The 20893-nt window shown below is 45.6% G+C and overlaps 1 protein-coding gene across 3 annotated transcripts; it reads left to right on the top strand.

Moving 5' to 3' along the window:
• Positions 1–323: 323 nt before the first annotated feature.
• On the top strand, positions 324–20092 carry TGIF2 (TGFB induced factor homeobox 2). Of its 3 annotated transcripts, none has more exons than XM_081009291.1 (3): positions 324–592; positions 4214–4452; positions 16140–20092. In XM_081009291.1, the coding sequence occupies exons 1-3, from the start codon at positions 574–576 to the stop codon at positions 16731–16733; spliced, it is 852 nt and encodes a 283-aa protein (XP_080865417.1). In that variant the 5' UTR covers positions 324–573; the 3' UTR covers positions 16734–20092. The 3 variants fall into 3 exon arrangements, with proteins under 3 accessions (XP_080865417.1, XP_080865416.1, XP_080865418.1); XM_081009290.1 differs by lacking the exon at positions 324–592 and adding an exon at positions 1017–1104; XM_081009292.1 differs by lacking the exon at positions 324–592 and adding an exon at positions 1782–1988.
• The last annotated feature ends 801 nt before the right edge of the window (positions 20093–20893 follow it).

Here is a 20893-nt window from a genome sequence, read left to right as displayed (position 1 = left end):
AAAAGCATTTTTTCTTATCTTTTTGGGAAACTCCTTTAAAAGTTTCACTGGAGTTTTATTTGAAAGTTTCTCTGGTCTGCAAGTTGCCCCTTTTTTCCGGGAGTTGTAATTTTGTTTTGTTTTCGTCCCGGCTGGTACCACCCACCTTCCGCCTGTGCCCCTCCCCCACCTTTTCAAATTATCTTGGTGGGTGGGTGGGTGGGGGAGGGAGAGAGGGAGGCGAGCGCAGAGCCTTCCTTTAAGGGCGGACTGGGCTGGATGGATGAACAGAGCGGAGGAGCGGACCCTGGGAGCGGGGATCTGACGTCAGCGCAGAGGTAGTTTCCCTCGCGAGCTGTCAGACCGTGTGGCAGGTTAGGTATTAAAGGCACTTTGAGCAGCGCCCAGACCCCTCCTCTTGAGCGGCCGCCGCGCGCGCACACAAAGAGAAGTGCCCATCGCTGCGTCCGGCAAGGATCCACCACCAGCTGCGTCAACGCTCCCTTTTCTTGCCAAGGCGTGGATTGAAACACCGCCGGGAGCGGAGCCAGGAGCTTGAAAGGGGCGGGTGGGAGACGCTGCGAGAGGAAGAAAATGAAACCGACCGGGAAAAGTAAGTCTGGGAAGTTGCTCGGGGTGCATATTCCCCCCCCCCCCCAGTTTCGTTTTGCTCGGCAAAACTTTGGAGTTCTCATTTTTCTTTTTTGCAAAAGCGTGTGGGGCATTCTGAAGACTGGAAGCACTTGCAAAGGGGGCTCGGGGGGGGGGTTGGTTTTTCCCTTTTGCAAAACCGCTGTCTGTTTTCTCAAAGGCAAACCGCAGGCAGGAGAGGGGGGCGGTGGAGGAGGAGGAGGAGGAAAGAGTTTTCGTGGGCGTCCAGAGAATGGAGCGCCCTCGTGGAGAACCGGGTGGTGTGTGTGAGTATCCGATCGGCGTTTGCAAAAACTCTTAAACTTTGCAAAAAAAAAGAAAGTCTAGTGGGTGGGAGAGAAGAGGGACAAAAAAAGCACCACGAGGAACGAGGAGCGAGAGGGGGGACGGACGAAAGAGAAATGCCTTCCAGGCACTCAGCTATGCAAAAGCGAGCGAGAGGCGAGGGAGTCGGGGAAGAGGATCTTTTGTTCGGTAACGTTCAATGCAACATTGCGAGAGAGATCCAACTTCTTTCCTGCCTTTTCTCTCTGAATGGAGGGTCTTCTGTTGCCCCCCCCCCCGCCCGGCTTTCTTTAAAGGAAACAAACACAAACCTTTTTTTAAAAAAAGATTTCGAAGGTTTCTCCTCCCGAAGCTGCTTTCTTTTACTTTTACATGCTTCTGTTCCCTCTTGATCCCAAAATGGCAACTTTCCCAATTTTTTTTCTTTTGCAAACTCCTCCCCACATCTGCCTCCCCCCCGCAAAGAAACAAACCCCTGGCGATTTTGGACTCTGAAAATTTAGGTTTCTGTTAAAAACAAACAAAAGCAAAATCTGATTTCAGGTGCTTGTAAAATGACAGCTTTTGGGGGGAGGGGGTGGGTTTGTTTGGAGCAAAGCCGGGGTAACGCGTGCTATGGGGGGGGGGCGCGAGTTCCTGTTTCTTTTGGAACAAAGAGAACTCTGTCTAGGCATCTGTCACTCAGGGAAAGAGACACAAGAGAAACTTTTTTTGCGAGAGCGTTCCTCATCTTCCGATTGCTTTCGGCCCTTGGGTGCTGGGGACCCCTCATTTTTTCGGGGGGTGGGGAGGAGAGGTGGTCTCTGCTTATTTCGACCTTGCCTCTTGGTCCCCCCCATGGAAGGGATACGGAGGAGGCGGTTTTGGGGGTGAGAGCGGCGATGCAACTGGCAGAAAACATGGAGTCCAGGCTTGTTTTGTGTGAAGTGGGATGGAAGGGATTTAAAGAAAGAGGTTGGCCGGGGGTGGGGGGTTGAAGCGAGGTTAGCTTCGCTCTCCCACGTTACTTTTCTTTTTGAAACTCCAGACCTGAGTTCATTATCAAACCAGCGCCGGTGGGAGTAATCCGCGAGGTATTTTCGTGTGTGTGCGTGTGCGTATATGTATTTTAATTGCTGCTTTACTAAGTAGCAAACTTCTGACACGTGATTTGTCTCGCTTGAATTCAAACGGAAGAAAATGAAATGTTTGATCTGCCTTTTCTCCTCCCTCCCCCTTTTCCGCCCCGGTTCGGATCTATTTCCAATTGCATTCTCTTTGTGTAGGAATGGACACGGCCGAGGAGGCAGCTTGTTGCTATTTTAACTTCCTTTTGCTTGCATTTTGAGGTTTGGGGTGGGTGGGTGTTTTGATAAAGTGGACGATACGCGGGGCAAACGTAGCTGACCAACCCCCCCCCCCAAGCAAACCAAAAGCAACCCGTGCTTTTAGCCTGACTCTCCACCGACCTTCCTGAACTGTTTGCATTTTAAATTTTTTAAACTATTATTTCGCTCTGGGCTGGATTTTGTCGTTCCCATGTGCAGCTGGCGGTGTGGGCAGTTCAGGGCCAGGAGGAAACGGCAGCAAAAAAAAAAGAAAAAAGCAAAAAAATTGCTGCTCCTCCTCCTCCATCCCTGATGAGATGCAGACTTGAAACAGGAGAGAGAGACTCCCTCACATAGGCAGCAGCTCCCCCCGAGCCCTTCTGCACTCGGCGTTGCCTGGAGGAGTAGGAGGACGAGGATCCATTTGCTTTTGCAGCTTTTTTTTTTTTTTAATAGGCACAAAGTTTTGCCCTTTTCTCTTCCTCGCGGGTGGGTGGGTGGGGGCGCGCGTACAGGAGAAGCGAATGCACGCTTGCATTTCAATGCACTTGAATTTGCCTGGGGTTTTTCTGCGTGTGCGCGCTTGCTGGGGGTGGATGCGGACGTGTTGATCTCCGAGTGCCTCCCTCCAAACTAACTCGACCGCATGTCTGGAAAAGGGCATTGAGCTAACCTTAAGCAAACTTGGAAGTCTTGACGACTGCTTGGCCCACCAGTTTTATATATAAGTTACCTCTGTCGTCCTCCCTCCCCCCCACCCCTTTTTGGGGGGAATGTAGAAAAAAAGTCTCTACATGTAAAGGGCTTTGGAGAGAGGAAACTTTTAAGAGCTGTAAGGCTGCAGCCCCCTGGGAGACTTTGTTAATAGTGGACACTTGCTTTTTTCAGTCTGATCCCCCTGCAAAGTAAAATGCATCTTAATTTCCTAAGATTTTGTGCAATGCACTTTTAACATGTATTGGACTTGGCTCAAAAACATATTAATGAATGAATTTTAGTTGTTTTTTAAATACAATCATTCTGGTGTGGGTTGGGGGATCGAGGTCCAAAACAATTTTTTTCATTTGGAAGGGGAAGCCATAAAAATACCTCTTTGTCAGAACAGGGCAAAACTGTTAGAAGTGTCAGGAGTTTCACAGTAAAGAAAGGAGCCATATTAGGAAAAAATACTTCTGGGGTTTCTAATGAAAACACAGTGTCATTAATGTTCTTTACAAGAACTCTCTAGTTCTGTGATTTTAATACCAGCAGTCTCCTTCTATAGAGCTTATGGTACAGCTTCATAACTTGCTTTAAAATATTGTAGATCTTTAGAGTACGTAGAACACAACTCTGTAGAGCTGAATGCCAAGCACCGCTTTGAATTTGACCATAGTGCAGAGTACGGATGAGGAACCTGTGAACCTCCAGTTGTTGTGGTTTGATTACTCCATCACCCCAGGCTGCGTAGTCAAACAATCATAGCATTGTAGAGTTGGAAGGGACCCCAAGGTTCATCTAGTCCAACCTTCTGCAATGCAGGAATCTCTGCTAAGGCATCAATGACAGATGGCCATCTAACATCTGCTTAAAAACCTCCAAGGAAGGAGAGTCCACAAGCTCCCTAGGGAGACTGTTCCACTGTCTGTTTAGTCGGAATCTCCTTTCTTGTAACTTGAGTAGTCAGTGGTCAGGAGTGACAAGAGTTGGAACCCTGCATCCTTTGGAGAGTCAAATGTTCCCCATCCCTTCTGTTGACGTTGGCCTTTGCACAGTTGGCCATCTTCTGCCTCAAGTTACCCATGTGCAAAAGGGCAGCTTCACCTCTCCTTTTGTATGCTACACAATTGTGAAAAGGAAGATGAGCAAGATGCAATTTAGTAAAGGACTTTCCACCTTGTTAGGTACACCTGCAGTGACTGTTGAACACAACCTGCCTTCTTGCAGCTCTTTCACACCTGTGTAATTCCACCTGTGACCCATTATGTCTTGCATTGTTTCCCACATCCCAGGCTTGAACCAAGACAGATCTGCCAGCAGTTCCACCATGTCGGATAGTGACTTTGGGGAGGATGATGGGAGCGTATCTCAGGATCCGTTGCAGCCCGGCAAGAGAAAACGAAGGGGCAACCTTCCTAAGGAGTCTGTGAAGATTCTCCGGGAGTGGCTCTACGAGCACAGGTTCAATGCATATCCGTCTGAGCAAGAGAAACTCAGCCTTTCTGGGCAAACAAGCCTCTCTGTTCTTCAGGTATGAACTTCTGTATAATCCTTTCCTAGCAGGTTGCCCAGTTATGATTTCTTGCATACACAGGGTTGCCAGGTGCAAAAGAGGAGAAGGCTTTGGTACCTTTAATAGCACTGCAGAGGAAGGGATTTTGGCAGGTGTAGGTTGAAAGCTGAAATTCCTTCTGCTCCATTGCTGTTAAAGGGTACTGGAGCCTTCACCTCTTGTGCCTATGTATAAGAAGTTGCAGATTTTTTTTTAATTTAAAAAACCTGTTAGCAAAAATAAATCCAAAAAATAAAAACAAACCAGCTTTTATTAGGCTCAACTAAAATGTCAAGCTAATTAGCAAGCTTTCCTGTTCCTCGGAGCTCTTCTTCAGGCCGATTAAATCTCTTCACCCCCCAACACAAAAGGAAGGAGAAGCTGGGCATGATGGGGAAAAGTCTCAGGGTCTTAATCTTGTGTTGGCCTCTGCCCTCCAACCACTAGGTAATACTATCCAATTCAGCCTCTCTTGACTCTCTCCCACCCAGTGCACAAAAATTAACCTCCAGCATTGTTAACGTAAGGACTGTCTTGTTTTTCTTTACTTCTGTTCTCTGCCTTCCAAGGGACATGCACATTCTTCTTAGTGATGGGAGCAGATGCAGGTAATTGCTACTTTTCATACCTTGAAAGGGGGGGGGGGGACAAAATCATTGTGTGTCCCTGTAGCTGCATCTTGGAATCTGTTTTATTCCCAGCATGTTAACTAATTAAGTCTGAATAATGCCTCATGTACTTCATCTTAAGGTTGTTGGATAATGCAGATTTTGAAGATTTTCCATCATTCATCTGCCCTTTTCCTCCCTCTTTGTTTTGTCTAATATCCACCCTGAAGAAGAATTCTGAGGAGATCGAAAGCTTACTTGCTTTCCTTTGGCATTTTAGTTTATCCTAATAAGGTTATCGGTTGCATTGTGTAGCTAATGTTCAGCTCCACCTTTTGCTCTGAATTTGAGTTAGATGTTCTTAATGATCTTAATAAATGTAACAGGAATCGTAACTTCTCACCCCCTTTTACAAAGAAACAAGTTGGGTGTCCCTTTTCACCTGTGTTAAAGATCAGTAATCTTAAACCTGCTTTCACAAGTTAGCTGAATTTAATTAGTACATAAACAGATACACTAAATGATTTTGCACCAAAGAAGTCTGAAGGACTGGGCAGATCTGCAATAAGTTACAAATTTAAGAATGCCTTATGGGCCAAGTTCTATAGCCATTTCTTTCTATTGGGTTGATTTTGTTTGGTGTGTAATCTGGAGCACATTTTATAAATATATGTGCATGTGAATTCACTGAAATAAGTAGTGCTTAACTTGCAAGTAGAATTGGGGTGTCAAAATTCTCTAGGCTGATTTGCAATCCTATTCTATTGTAGTAATGTCACTACTTGAATTAATTCCAGTCTTTTGCATGTATTGGGTAGAATCAGAGTTGGGAGAATGTATTGTAGGCCATCTGGTAACCTAAACTGTTAGACCTAGTCCTGCCCTCTGGGGCAGTGGAGAACAAATCTGCCCTTTTCTATGGGCTGGTCTCTCCAGGTAGCTTATTAAAAGTGGTAACCATGCATAGCTGAGTGTGAATTTTAACATACCAAGAAAGATCTCCTTAACAGCACAAAATTAAGTTACATTCTGCAACAGCAGATAATTTGTATGGGAAAGTGAGACAATAAACTATTTAGTCATTGTCAATCTGGAATAAATTATTACTGGGGGTATTAGGGTGTGCATGACTCTTAAAAATGATGGCTAATCTTTTTGGAGGGCCTAAAAATGCCCCTTATGTGGACTCTTAAGATGAGTTTCTAGTCTGGCTTGCTGTAAACCATCATTTAAAATAAACAATGGTTTAAAATGAACATGTGTGTTTCTCCTAGGGAAATAAAGACTACAAACCAGAGATTGGTTTGTTGTTACATGCAAGGTAGCACTTGTGGCTTGTTTGTCTCCTCACAAACTACTGTGGTAAGTCAACAACCCACCTTGGCTTACCACTGTGGCTTGTTAGGACACAAAAGAAATGCAAGTGGTGGCTCTCATGTAACAGTTCGTTTCCTCTCTGGCATGTTGAAGAAAAGTGTGAAGCACTGTCTTGTGAGCAGTGTGCACCAGGACGTTGTTCACTCACGTAAATCCATAGTTTATTTCATGCTAAACTATGGTTTAACACGACATGTTAATGGGGCCTATATGGTTCTAGTCCAGAAGACCTCCATTCTTGGATGGTCCATCCCTGGTCTTCTACTGGATTAGTAGGGCAGAAGGCACTGAGGGTTGAAGAATTGGACTGCAATCCATCTGTATTGATGGAATCAAAACATTTTAAATTTATCCATTTCGTGCTTGCCTTATAAGTGTACAGATTTTCTAAGGACCCCAGTATACTGCAACACTGCCCAGGGAATCTGTTTATGACCAGCAGATCCTTGCAAGGTCTCAAGGAATGTTGGGCAGCTAGCCCTTTGGGAACCTATATTAATACTGTTGTTATTACTGTTGTTTATCTACTGCTTTCATTTCAAAAAGAAATACCAAGGTGGTTCACAAACAAAAACCAGCAGCAAAATAACAAAAAACAAAGCCAATGATAAAAATAAAGCTATTTGGTAATTAAAATATATAGTAGTAGCTAAATATGTATTAGAAATTAGAGGTTTAAGCGAAGCCTGTATAATCCTCAGTGAGTTCCCTAGGATGAAGTAGTATTAATAGAAGGGTAAGATTTCTCCATTAAGTCTCTGGGCTTTGCTTTTCACTTCCTCATCCTTCAACTCCACTTTAAGGCATTTCTTGGCAAGTGTGTGTGCCTTGAGGGGGAGTGAAAAGCAGGATATGAGCCTAAATGAACAGTTGACTTGGTTTTGGGAACAAAATACCCAACTGCCCCAAAGGTGTTCCCGTCTCTTTCCTCCTCACAAATGCTTTTTGTCTGTGGTTGTACTGGGGGAGGGGGAAGGAAGCATAATTTAGAAATTAAGAGAGAAAACGCTAAACAAATCAAACCCCGTCCTTAACAGTTTTAGCTGAACTGTGTTCTGTGCCACCCACTCAACACCTGATGTGAATTTAGCCATTTACTATTTGCATGGAATCAAGTACAGCTGAGGGGTTCCTTTCTGTGTGTATTTGGTTGTTGGCCTCAACTTTTGGCAAGGTGTGCTTGCCCTTGAAGGCTTGTGAAACACACCTAGCTTCCCTATCTGTCAAATCCTTTCCAAGGATTTGAAGGAGAGGCCAGGACTTTCGGAAATAACTAAATAAATATAAGATATTCTGCTGGGTCAGTCTAGTGTCAGGAGGGTAACGAGACTTCTGCTTCACCTGGCAAGGGATGCAGGAGCTAGGAAAGGAATAGAGGTGTGGCTGAGGCCAAGAGTGGGGTTTCCCCTGCCCTGATTCATCCTTGGCTACAGAGTTTGTTTTTGGAAAACAGCATCTGTCTTCAAAGAGCAAGCATCAGATTTCTACCTGTGCCCTGCAGAGACTTTTAGAAACACAGATGTTTCTATGCCAATGTTAGGTGCTTGTCACCAGGTGCCTGGATAATTTTTATTTTCTGGGTCTGCTTTGGGAGTAAGGGTCTTGCCCTAATATTGAAAACCATTGGCCTGTTCCATGGTGTGAAACCAGGGCTTGCTGTGCTTGACAAGTACCTAAAAAACAATGGGTGGAATTCAGTGTTGCATTTGTGGAACAGTTATGTCTGATCTCCCCTCCCCATACACTGTTCTGGGGGTTCTGCTGACTCCCCTCTGAGCCAGCTTTAGGGGGGCGCTGGGGATGGAGAGGGGGAAAGCCCTTGCATAGGACTTCTGTTGGCAGGGTTCAGTGTTAAGCTAGTTTAGGACTCAGAATTGTTTATAGAAAGAGCTTCTCATGCAACCTGGTTTAATATACCATAGGAATTCTTGGGTGATGTGTGTGTGTATTGGTGGGGGAATCAATTTAAAATATTGTTAGATGGCTTCCCCCGCCATATATGAGGGCAGTAGGCTAGCTTAGATGGGGCAGGGCAAGGCCTGTGTGGCACATGCAGCTCTGTTTTCCAACATATCACCCCCCACTACCTTTCCCTCAACATCTGCCACCTGAGGCAGCCACCTTACTATGTCTAATGGTAGGGCCGGCCCTGTCAGGCTTCTTAGGAGTTCCGTGAGAAACACCTCCAGGGCATGCATATTGAAAACTGGGGAATTTGATCTTGGTTGCTTCATGTAAAAGGAAGCTTCTTAAAAAGTAGTGTTCTGAAGTAAAAACCAGTTTCTTTCAGGTGAGAAAATCTATCTTGTATTTTTAAAAAGACATTAGACCTTCCTTACTGTAACACTGTTCTATCAGTGCATACCACATTCCAGTGGATTGGGTTTAATTTGGTTAAACATTCAAATTGTGATTGCATGAAGTAAGAGATTAAACTGTGCACGTTGTACAAAGTGAAATGGCCGAAATGTTAGCTGTATGCACTTTACATCCTGAAAGCTTAGCGATGCTCAAATACATGTTTGGTTGGTTGTTTCTAACAGGTAGGAATAGTAGCGAACGACCTTATGGTTCAGCAAAGAAACCAAAACAAAATTCAGACTGTTAGGGCAATGCCACGTTAGTTCCCTTCACTTGAAGGGGGTATGTTGTGATTGTGGGGAAGAAGGGCCTCTCATATGTAGGCTACTTCCCGGTAAACAAGCTTGCTGGGGCCTGGAAATCTGAAGGTGGGGCCAGGAGCAAGTAAACGGTGAAGTGGGCTGTTATGCAGTGGCCTTTATCCGTTCTGTTGTGTTTTGCAAAATCTTTCTTTATGTGGTTTGCCTCCCCACAAATTGCATTTGTTTACAATTTAAATACAAAAATGAGAGGAAGAAAAAGGATGAAAGGGGGCTGTTGGTGGTTTCTTTAAGAGCCTCTGGCATGAGTTCCGGCCTTTTGGGTTTCTCTTTTGCTTTCCCCGCTCAGGACAGAGGTCCTAAGTCACTGGGAAGACAGGGGAGAGGCTGTCCCAGCTGGACTCTCTTAAAGGAGCTCATAACAGCTCAAAGTCTTCCTGTTTCTAAGGAAATACCTCCAGGTGTCATGATTTAAATGAATCTTACAGGAAGCCCACTATCAGGGCTATAGCCATGACCTGTGGCTTCCCCCTCTCACCCTTCTAGCTTGGAGCAGGTGGCCTTAACCCCAGTTGCGTACATGTTGTGGCCTTTGGTACTGGCAACAGAGAACAAAACCAGTCCTCAGGTTTGTTGCCATTCACACAAATGCTGCTTAAGCTCTCAAAAATGAGGTGAGCATACCACCTTTTCTCATGCTTACAAGAAATTATCCATTGTCCTTACTTGTTACTGGAATTGCAGTCTTAACCAGCTGCTCAGCCTATCTAGAATGCACACTTGATTTCTGAATCTGAAAATTCTCCAGCTACAACACTTACATTTGCTAAACAAGCAAGTGTAACGTCAGCAAAACTAGCTGAGCAGTGCTGCACGGATCCAGACAGCCCAAATAGAAATCTAATACGATAGTTAGATAGATTTCTGTTTGGGCTGTCTGGATCCGTGGAGCTCAGCTAGTTTTGCTGGTGGACCCCACTGACAAGATTGCATGGGGGTAAGCCTCCCAAACTAGCTTGTTGCTAAGCAATATCACTTTGGGTTTGGGAGGTCTGCATGGTGCCACCCAGATTTGTTCTGGGGGTGACCAGTTGCTTGTGTCATTAGAGCTGGCATAGTTCATTGTGTGTGTCGGGGGGGGGGGGAATAAACAAGCATGGCTTTGGGTGTAATAGAAGGACATGTAAACCTAAGAAGTGTTGTTGTGGTTGATCCAAAATATTCAGATTGTTTGATCGATGCTGCCTAGCCTTGTGAAAAGGGCAAAAGTGCTTTTTAGAACTGACTATTTGTGATCAGTGCATTTTGGCCTCTCTTTCTCTGTAGCAGAGAACTGTCCCCACATAACTGGGGTCACTTGGGTGCCTGACTCACTGAACAGCTAGTAGCATTCCTTGCAAAGTTCTGAGCTTCCTTTGATAGTTCCCATCTCTCTCTACTGACCAAGCTTGGTGCTCTTAGCTGGGATCTGACTGCACAAGAATGCTTAGTCTGTTCTGCTTGGCTTGCTGTGAGCACAAATATTCCGATAACAAGTTGCAGCTCTTGCTTGTATGCAGAGAAGGAGTTGGCTTGCTGAAGACCATCTAGATATTCAAGGTCACCTTTTGTATTTCTAAAAGCAACATAAATTGCACCTTTTTCTGGTACAGTGTACTTGTGCACAGATGTAGCTGAACATAAAAGTGGCTGTGAGATTTCTCCATGCAAATGTTTACTGGGACTTAATGATTGGTTGCTTGTTTTATGCAGTTAGAATTTGTGTGCAGCAGTGCCTCAGTTTCTCTACATACGGGGCATAAAAGGCGTACAGCTCATTGAACCTGGAGTTTCTAATCAGTAACTGGAAGGACCCCCTTTCTCCTTGCTTAAGGAGCTTTTAAATTTGTTCTTTTAGCAGTGAGACTATGGTAGGGTTGAGAGCTGGGTAATTTCCATGGTGTTAAGCAGCAAGAATAGTGTCAAGACTTTCAGAATATCTCTTCTACCCATGATGGCTATGCTCTGCCTCTGTGGTCAGAGGCAATATGCTTCTGAATACCAGTTACTGAAAATCGCAGGAGGAGAGTGCGTTATTTGTGCTCAAGTCCTGCTTGCAGGTTTCCCAGGTTTGGCCACTGTGAGACCAGGATGTTGGATGAGATAGACGTTTAGACTGATCTAGCAGGTGCTTCTTCTGTTCGAGAGCCAGTGTGGTGTAGTGGTTAAGAGCGGTAGTCTCGTAATCTGGGGAACCGGGTTCGTGTCTCCGCTCCTCCACATGCAGCTGCTGGGTGGCCTTGGGCTAGTCACACTTCTCTGAGGTCTCTCAGCCCCACTTACCTCACAGAGTGTTTGTTGTGGGGGAGGAAGGGAAAGGAGAATGTTAGCCGCTTTGAGACTCCTTAAAGGGAGTGAAAGGCGGGATATCAAATCCAAACTCTTCTTCTTCTTCTTACCTCTGAGGCATTGTACAACATTGGGGGGGAGACCCTACCTTTCTTCTGTCATGGAGAGTCTTCACACTTATTCAGGCATAGAAGAAGGGCAGAAGGCTCTCCTTGGTGGTTCTGTGCTCTTACCAGGGCAAGACGGGGGAAGTCCACATTGTGAATATGCCTGCAGATGTGTTCAACCTAGAAGTGTTTTAAATGTAAGCTGTGTTGAGCTGCCAGCTTCTGTTTTTAAGTCTTGTAAGCCATGTGCAAGGAAACCCCCAACTTCTTGCTCCACACGTATGGAAAAACTGTGTATACTTGTGAAAGGAGACCACTTTGAGGCTTTGGAAACATGGTGATTGTTTTCTTGAGGCGGGGGGTGGGGATTAAAAACAGGGAAATTATTGAATTTGTGTTAACACGTATCCCCAGGGAAAATATTTTACAGAGCTGCTGATTTGCAAAAGATACATCAGTCTGCTTGATTTATTTTCCCATAATTGTTCTCTTTGAAGCACTCTTTCATTTTGGTTTGGCTTTCAAGAAGGAAAAATTGTTCTACACCCTTGTGTGTGACGTGAAACAAATTGCACAGGCAGCAGCTGTGCTTCCCCAAGGTCTTGTAACCAGCTCCTCATGGCGTTGCGCTAAGATTCCTACCGGGCTTCTTTGGCAATGCATCCTGAACTTTGCTAGTTCGCCAAATGGAAACGTGATTGTCCCTCTCTTCCAAAGAGTGCAGTTGCACATGTTCGTACTGTGCAATCCAAGTTGGTGCCTTCCAGCTGTTCGAGACTGCAATGCTAATCAGCATGGCCACGCTGGCTGGGGCTGATGGGATTTGTAGTCCAAAACAACTGGAGAGTACCAGGCTGGCAAAGGCTGCTCTAATATCCTAATTTGGTGCTCTACATCTGTAACCAAGCTGGTTGGATAAACGTTGTTATTCCTTTAAATGGTGAGTTCATTGTTTGCTATAATTGAGCTTAGGTAGGTAAAGGACCCCTGGACTGTAAAGTCCAGTCTATAATGGCTTTAAATGAAATCTTAGCTTTATTAAAAGTATGTTTTCCCCTTCTGTGATTCTCATAGAAAACTCATTCAGTATTAAAAGATGAGGTGCATGCGGCAAGAAGGGGGGAGAGAAAAAGGGAGAGAAGGGAAAGAGGTTGGGCTGTGCTAGATGGAGTACAGTGGGTGAATTGTAAACAGGAATTTAATATCCAGTTTACTTTCTTGAAACATTTCTGCACACTCTCCCACATCAGTCTTGAGGAGGCACAGAGCAACTTTAAAATAAAGGGATGAAAGCAGCTGGTAACCCAGTGCAGATTTTTAAAAAAGTGTAAGAACCTGCTGGGGCCAGACTGATCTCCACTTCCCAGTGGTCTTCCTTGGAAAAGAGGTGTAGCAACTGACCCAACAGCCAGGGATGGGGAACATTTTTCATTCGGAGGCCACGTTCCCTCTCTGGCTGCAGGGCAATGGAAGGGGACAGTGTGCGTTCCTGTCTTGTATTTATTTATTGTGAACATCTTACTGCACCCAGGTACTAAGAAGTCATGGAAGGTATGAAGATAGTAGAGATGTTGTCCTTCATCTAGGCAAGCTCTTCCAGTGTGCCCTTCTTGGTGGTCATGTTCTTGTTGCTATTATTATTGTAAGTCCTCTAGTCTCTGCAAAATATTTCCATGTCTCAAATTATGAATATTTATGACTCGACCAACCAGCTTGGAAACTTCAGTTTCCATTTCATGGAGAGTTGGTTTTCTGCCCAGTAAGTACCAGCCTTCGCTTCTGGAAAGTTTTGGACTTGCTTTAAAATTAAGTGAACTTGCTCGGATACCTTGCAATGTGTCTTAGCAGAGGCCCAACCAGATACCCAATAATTTTCTGGTTTTCCTTGCCCCCTTGTGTTTAGCCAGATGCAGTTCTGTAGTATGAAAGGAATGTAGACTGCACCGCTGAGAAGTTTTTGAAATAAATTGCCAATTAATTTGCGAACTGTTTGATCACAGCCGATTGGTATGCACATTTGTTCATGAATCTGTGAAATGGGGAAATTTCATTTAAATCAGCAGGTTGTTCTTTCTATGCCAACATAGGCAACTTGTTGTCTTCTGTGTTTTAAGTTTCACAGAAAACAGTTGCACTTATTTTAGTGGGGGATCACTTACTCTGTTTCCTGGGGATTATCTTTTGCTGGATTCTTGTCTTTAGAAGAGTTTTCCACTCTTGATTACCATCTGCACGTGCATGTATGTGATTGGTTTTCACTAGTTATACGCCTAATCAAACTATACATTTTGGGGGGAAAAGGGCGGGGGGGGGGAGGAAACAGCCATTGCTGTTTCTTTGCAGCCCCTGGCATCGGTTTTGCCCCATGCAAGCTCCAGTGGCGTAGCGTGGGGGGTGCAGGGGGGGCCGGCCGCACCGGGCGCAACATCTGGGGGTTAGGGTTAGGGGGCGCAAATCCACGGGTTAGGGGGTGCAAATCCATGGGTTAGGGGGTGCAAATTACTTGCCTTGCCTCGGGTGCTGACAACCCACGCTACGCCACTGGCAAGCTCTGATGTAATGACGAAGGGAGCCAATCCCAAGCTCCTGTGAAACGTGGCTGAGGGATTGGCCTTTGGGTCCAGCAGATCTGCTTCTCTGCAGGCAGAGTGGGAGCTTCACCCCCAAAGGCCTCTTAGCTGCAGTGGCAAGCTCTGCCACCAGTGTGCCTTTGCAGATGGTCCTCTGTCAGTAGGGGCAAAAATGGGTGTGTTGGGGGAGCCTTTGGATCCTCAGGACCCAACAACTCCCACTCCCCTTACAAGGGAGAGCCCTGGAGCTGGCATAGTTCTCCACCCCCATTGCCTTTGAAACCAATGCCTTGGATATTTTCTGTCTTGGCTAGCATGGGCTTGACTTGGGTTTAGGAAGGGGCAGTTCCTTCTCCCTCAACCCCCCCCCAAACCTCTGTCAGGTTGCTCTGCCCATCTCCATGAGACTTTTTGTGCCTGATCTTAGACTTGTTACAAAGTGTACACCAGACTTTCTCAGCTTGGTGCCCTCCAGATAGCTTGGACTACAGCTCCCATCACCCCACAGCTGGAGGGCACTAGGCTGGGAAAAGCTGCTATGGTGCTCTGTCTTCATATCCAGTCCCTTCTCTTCCTTCCTCTCGGTTTCACTGAACCAGGGCTGGTTGCTCTTTCGGTTTTTACCTTTGACATCCAGCTCAGAGAAGAGTTCTGGGAAATTGGAAAGTTTTTATACCAGTTTGTTATATTTTTGTTGGTTGAAATAAAGGTATTGTCCCGTTAATACTTTTTGGCCTTAAACCTCAACTGCTCGTACTTCTGAGCATAAGGGACAGGAAATGCTCTGGTACAAATAATTCAGTAGATCAGTCTTTGGGTACTGTATTCATGAAAATAAAAATAGTTGCTGAATTATAACTGTCCGGAACTGGAGTGAAACTTGAGAGAGGTGCACATTTCTCTATATTGGCTTTTTAATTTTTAAGCCCTAGATTGCAATGTATAAAGGAAACATCCTACATACTTTCTATTCGCTCCTGGACAGATCTGGCAGGAGAAAAGGCATGTCAGGAATCTTGGAATAAATGGTCTGTGCTTTACCCTACACTGGCTGGGCAGATCCCAGCTTGTAACACTGTGAAACAGGTGGCAAGAGAATAGCTGTCTTCTCCTGGCTTCTCAAAGTGACAACAGGTGACAAGGATAGGATGCTGCAGGCAGAGAATGAGCCATTGCCCCTCCCCAACCTTTTGAAAAACCTGTGGGAAGTGCAGTAATGTTCGATTTGCAACCATGACGCTGTTAAACCTATTTCCTATTAAAAAAAAAGGGCGACATGTAACTCAGCGGCAAAGCACCTAGTTTGCATGGAGAAGTCTCAGGTTCAGTCTCGGGGAGTTTGTGAGAAGAAAGGAAAGAGCCACAAATGCTTTTTTTAAAAAAATAATTTTCATTATAACCATTTCCAGAATCACATTCAGATATACATTTCCATCGATTCCCTTCTTCCCTTCCCCGATTGCTTTAATTTTCCCACCATTCCTGCATATTCTTATATATCCATTCAGATGACTCCCCCCCCTTATTCTTCCTTTATTATATATTCCCAGTACTCTTTTTAACTATTTTGCATGCCCTTGGGGAAATGGCTGTATAAGAACAGAAGAGGAGTCTTGTTCTTCCTGCCAGCGGCCCATCTAGTCCACAGCGGCCAACCAGCTGCCTCTGGGAAGCCAGCAAGCAAAACCAACAGCACTTGCCCTAGTTGTGATTCCTAGCACTTGGCATACTGCTTCCAACAGTGGAAGCAGAACATTGCTGTTCTGGCTGGTAGTCACGGACAACCTTATCAGTCATGAAAAAATACAATTGGCTATTGAAGCCTCTGCATTTCTCTCTCTTACTCACTCACTTCTTCTTAGAAAAATGTGCCCCTCAACTTCCAGCGTAGCAAATGCTTTCCTTTTGCACCTTCTCTGTTGTTTCCCACGTTACAGGTGGGCAGCCTCAACTCTGCTCTTCCCCGAGAGTCTTAAGTCTAGCACCATAGCTGCTGCGCACCCCCAAGTCCTTGTTCCCTGGCATCTAACCGAGCCCTGTGCATTTCTCCCTTAGATCTGCAACTGGTTCATCAACGCCAGGCGCAGACTCCTCCCAGACATGCTGCTTAAGGACGGCAAGGATCCTAACCAGTTCACCATTTCTCGCCGCGGTGCCAAATCTGCTGATGTGACGCTGACCCATGCAGCCGCCGCCGCCACAGGGTCCGGACTCCTCATGGTGCCTCCTGCCTCCTCCGCCTCCTCCAAGGTGCTCTCCATGTCGGTCTGCTCGCCCATGACCTGCCACCCTGCCCGGCCACTGGCCGGCAGCTTGACTGTGGTGACGAGTGAGCAGGAGAGCCCTCGCCCCACCTTCCAGCGGGTCAAGCTTGAGCCTCACCCCAAGCAGCCGCAGCTGAGCGCGACGGGCAGCACTCTGGCTCTCCTGACCAGGGCAGATGCCGCCAGTCCCACCAGCGGACTCTTCAACACGCCGCCGCCGACTCCGCCCGAGCTCTTTGGAGAGGACTTCAGCAGTTTCCAGTTGCTGGTGGAAGTGGCCTTGCAAAGGGCAGCTGAGCTTGACTCGCAGAAGCTGAGCGGGCAGCTGCCTCCGTCACTGCAGAGAGAGGCCGCTGCGCCAGCCCTCTCCAGAAAAACCAAGTAGCTTTCTCCAGCCACTAGCTCCTTTTGGAGGCTTTGGGGGTTCCCCTGCTCCTTCTCCCAAGTTTTTCTGTTGGCCTCTGCACTGAGGGTCCTCCCTGCCAGATGTTAACGCTGTGATATGGCTACCCCTCAACCAGGAGCAAAACAAGCCGAGGCTTCCTTGGCCGTTTTGACGCTGTGCTGCCAGCTCACCTCGGCCTCCAGAACGAAACACTGTCTCCGCCGCAAAGCAGGAGGACAACACATCCTTTGGCTAGCATTTCACTTTTTCTGGACCTTGGCGGCAGCATCCTTTCCTCCTGTTGAAGCCACATGGAGGACACTGTCTGACTAAGGGGGTGCCTGAACCACGCACAACCTGCTCTTGAAAGGACCAAGAGGCCTTAACGTGCTCTGAGAGAACATGGCTGGTGTTCTGTTACTGTGACTTTGGGATTTATTTTTTTGCTGTGGAGCATCCTTGTGCAGAGGTCCTTCTCTTCTCCCACTTTTTTTTGAAGCCTGCTGACATGGAAGAGAACAGGAAAAGGGTCCAATACGTAACGGAGGAGAGATAATTAAAAAACAAAAAAAACCAAGTACCTTAAAAATACGAATTATGGCGGGGAGGCAAAATGAGTGATTTCACCTCTGCCCAGAGAATCCTAATGTGTGTCCTTTTGGGGTGCGGGCGGGCAGGGGTTGTTTCTGTTTTGCTGTTTCTGTAGCATAACTTCTTTGACATACTCTCGGTCTGGTGTGCATGAGTGGCTGGCCCCTGCATGTTGCCTAACGGGAGTCCCTGGCATGAGCAGATTTAACTGGAAATGTTAATGTTTGTGGCATCCCTCTCTCTTTCCACTGGGAGGTGGAGAGGGGGAACAATCAACGACCACCCTTCGAATACTGGTGCCAGTTAAAAAAAAAGTATGGTGCTGTTTGAGCAATTTTATTATTATTTTAGGTGCTGGCTTTTCGTGACTTCATCCATTCCTCTCCCTGTGTTTTCCCCCATGTCATGTTTGGAGATGTGCAGATGTGATCAAAATGGCAGGGAAGGATGCTCTGCTGGCAGGATGCTGGCTGAGAAGCAGCAACGGGGCATTTCAGAGGTGGGGAAGAGGGATAGGATCCGGAACAAGACTCTTTGACTGTGAAGTTGCTTTAAACAACCCTTTCTTCTTCGTTTCTCATTTTGAATTTTGTTGGTCGTGGACTGTAACTCGGGAAATCTAAGGTGTCTTTATGGATGTGCTGACAAAACTACCTATAGAGGGGGGCGGAAAACACCAACCTCCTGACTTTGTTTTGGATCCTTGCTCTCATCATGCTGAATGTAGTTTCTCTTTTGCTGATGGAGCACAGGTGCCCTCTTGTGGCCAGGAAGGGAGGTTGAACAGAGTAGGGTCTTCCATAGTGAATTACAACCTCTCCTGCAGACTACAAGTTGTGTGTGACCCTGAAATTGCCTCCCTACATGATTTGATGTGTCCCCATGTACTTGGCAGCCTTGGCAGAAATTTAGACCCCCCTGATAGTATCTGATCCCCCTTGAGTAGTGTTTTCCAAACTTGAGTCTCTAGCTGTTTCTGAACTACAACTCCCATTATCCCTGACCTGATTCTGCTAGCTAGAGATGATGGGAGTTGTAGCCCCAAAACGGCTAGAGACCTACGTTTGGGAAATGCTTCCCAAGAGAGAGGGTGTGTGGAAGCCTGTGGCCCCACCAGATGTTGCTGGAGTTCCAACTCCCATCATCCCTGACCAGTAGCTGGGGGGCATGCTGGTTTGGATGGGAGGGAGTTGGGAGCCCCAGCAGTATACGCAGGGCCATATATTCTTCATCTGTGGTCCATGCCCTGGATTTAAGGGGGTGGGAAGCTGGGGGTTTGCAAACTGCTAAGACATGCATACATTTTTCATTGAGTTACGCCTCCCCCCCCCCCCCTTTGGCCTGAGACCAGGAACTTGCAAAACACAGAGTGCCCTGGCTGATATGAACATCCACCTTTTTTATTTTAATAGTGCTGTTTCACTGTAAATGTAAGTTAAATAGTGATCTATTATATACACCTATATATCTTGAAAAACACTAATTTTTAGAAGGTGTTAGCCTAATTATTACGTTGCATGAATAGTAAAGCTAAAAAGCCCAGCAGGATGCAACTTTTCACATTTTTGTTCTTGAACTAGGTGTGCAAACCTGGTGTCGAAAAATGACAAGGACAGCAGTGAGTGCATTGGAGAACTGGAACTAATAGGGTGGGAATTGTTATGGGCTTAATGGAACATTGTGGTGTGCCTCCCCCCTTTTGCAAATTACAGATTTAGGGCTAAGATTGGTACAACCTGTAATTGCTGCTGCACAAATAATTGCCTGCTTTCCTTTTGTTGGTACTTTTTGATCTTCGGTGATCCTTTATCAATCAGCAGGGTATAGCTTAACTCTGTCTAGAGAGCTGCCGTTTTGACACATTGATCCAGAAATTTGAGTAAGCAAATACATTGCCAAATTGTGCTGCTTTCTGTTTTGAAAAGCCTGAAGAGCTGCCTTGTAGCATACTTGGTTTTTTGTTTGTTTGCTTAATTCTAAAATCTTGTGGATTAATTTGACTATTTGCATTCAATCTCTGGAAGGTGGCTTCTTCCATCTCGGTTCCTATCTTGTTTTCTGGATTGTGGAAGCAAAACTTGACCTTGCTTTTTTCCCCCTCCAAATTTTTTTTATTGATTTTCCAAAATTTTTTAGACAAACATAAGTCTTAACTGTACTTAATCCAATCTTAGTAATATTTTTAAGTGACTTCCTTGAATCCCCCTGGCTGAATTTCAGTCTATATTATTATAACAGTTTTCCAAAATTGACCTTGCTTTTTATGGGTTTTCAAGAATTATGTATCCCTTCAAAGTGTCACTGAAATTGGCGAGATACTTTTAAGCAGCAGCATCCCAACTCCAACTGAAGATACTTAAGTCATGTTCACACTCTTAATTAAAAATGTTTGAGTAGTTTCCCCTCCTCTACCCTCAATTAGGCCCCCTTGACTTGGATTGGCAGCCGTTTGATTAGAATTGTGCCTCCATTAAATGAAGCAGTTTGAACCTTCTTTCCTGGCACTGCAGGAAACCTAAGCAGATCTGAAATTGCTGCACAGGGTAACAAGAGCAACGTTTCAGTTCCTACAATGCACTGACTGTTCTTGCTGTGTCTTATTTGTCCAAACGATATGGAGACCTTGTTTTTTGATGGGATGGGAAGTTAAAAGAGGACGAAAAAATAAAGAGAGAGAATATTCTTTTGTCTGATGTTTATGAAGCAAAAAACTACTGTAAATAACTGTTTTGGATTTTTTTAATCAATAAAGTTTTTTTAAAAACACACCACACCTAGTTTGTATGGTCTCTGTGCAGAAGAACTCTGACCTTCCTCTCTGGCTCTTTGCATCCAGTGTTGTGTGAATGTACGTACAGGTGCATACAGTGAATGCCCTTAACTCTATGCAGAGGGTCATAAAAGCAGACAGCAGAATTCTGTAATGTAGAAGCTTGATTGGTGAAGGACTTTGGCATATACAGAACACAACTTAGTCATTTCTTCTTAGTGGCAGGTGTGCTAGCATATTGAAAAGGGGAGCTCTCACTGACAGAATCAAAGCAACAATCCTTGACATTTCTAAAGTAGGCCACGTACCATTTTTGTACAAAATACTTTATCTTTTCAGTGCCCTTTTTTTTGGTAGTCACATTGGCACCCTGCTTCCTGAACAAATCAGTGGCAAGAGGGTTGTGCCCCCTACTTTGGGCAGAGGGGGTTGAATTTTTTTTAAGTGTCATAAATATATTAGGAGAAGGGCAGGCAGGCAAATGGTGCACTGCTAGAGAGAGCTCTGCCCTCTGCATCCATGAAATCTTCTGCATCCATGGGTACTAGTTCTTCCTCCATGTTCACAATTACGACCAGTTGCTGGAAATCACAGGAGTGGGAAGAACAGAAGGACTCCTGTGCTCAGATCCTGCTTCCCAGTTTCCTACAGGCTTATGGCCACTGTGAGAACATTTGCAAATAACTCCTCTGGGTATAAAAACAAACCACCTGGTGGCAGGCTAAAGGCCTGTCAAAATGAAAAAGTGGTGGAAACCATCATGGTGGTATGCAAGCTGGACCTGCAAAGGCTGGCTATA

Source organism: Podarcis pityusensis (assembly GCF_964106645.2).
Source record: "Podarcis pityusensis genome assembly, chromosome: 6".
NCBI classification, from domain to species: Eukaryota; Metazoa; Chordata; class Lepidosauria; order Squamata; family Lacertidae; genus Podarcis; species Podarcis pityusensis.
This window is presented reverse-complemented; position numbering and strand designations above follow the sequence as displayed.

Coding starts and splice junctions, on each gene's coding strand:
- TGIF2 (XM_081009290.1), top strand. CDS start 1,032: ATGCCTTCCAGGCACTCAGCTATGCAAAAGCGAGCGAGAGGCGAGGGA. Junction 1,105..4,213: donor GGAAGAGGATCTTTTGTTCG/GTAACGTTCAAT, acceptor CCCACATCCCAG/GCTTGAACCAAGACAGATCT. Junction 4,453..16,139: donor CAAGCCTCTCTGTTCTTCAG/GTATGAACTTCT, acceptor TTTCTCCCTTAG/ATCTGCAACTGGTTCATCAA.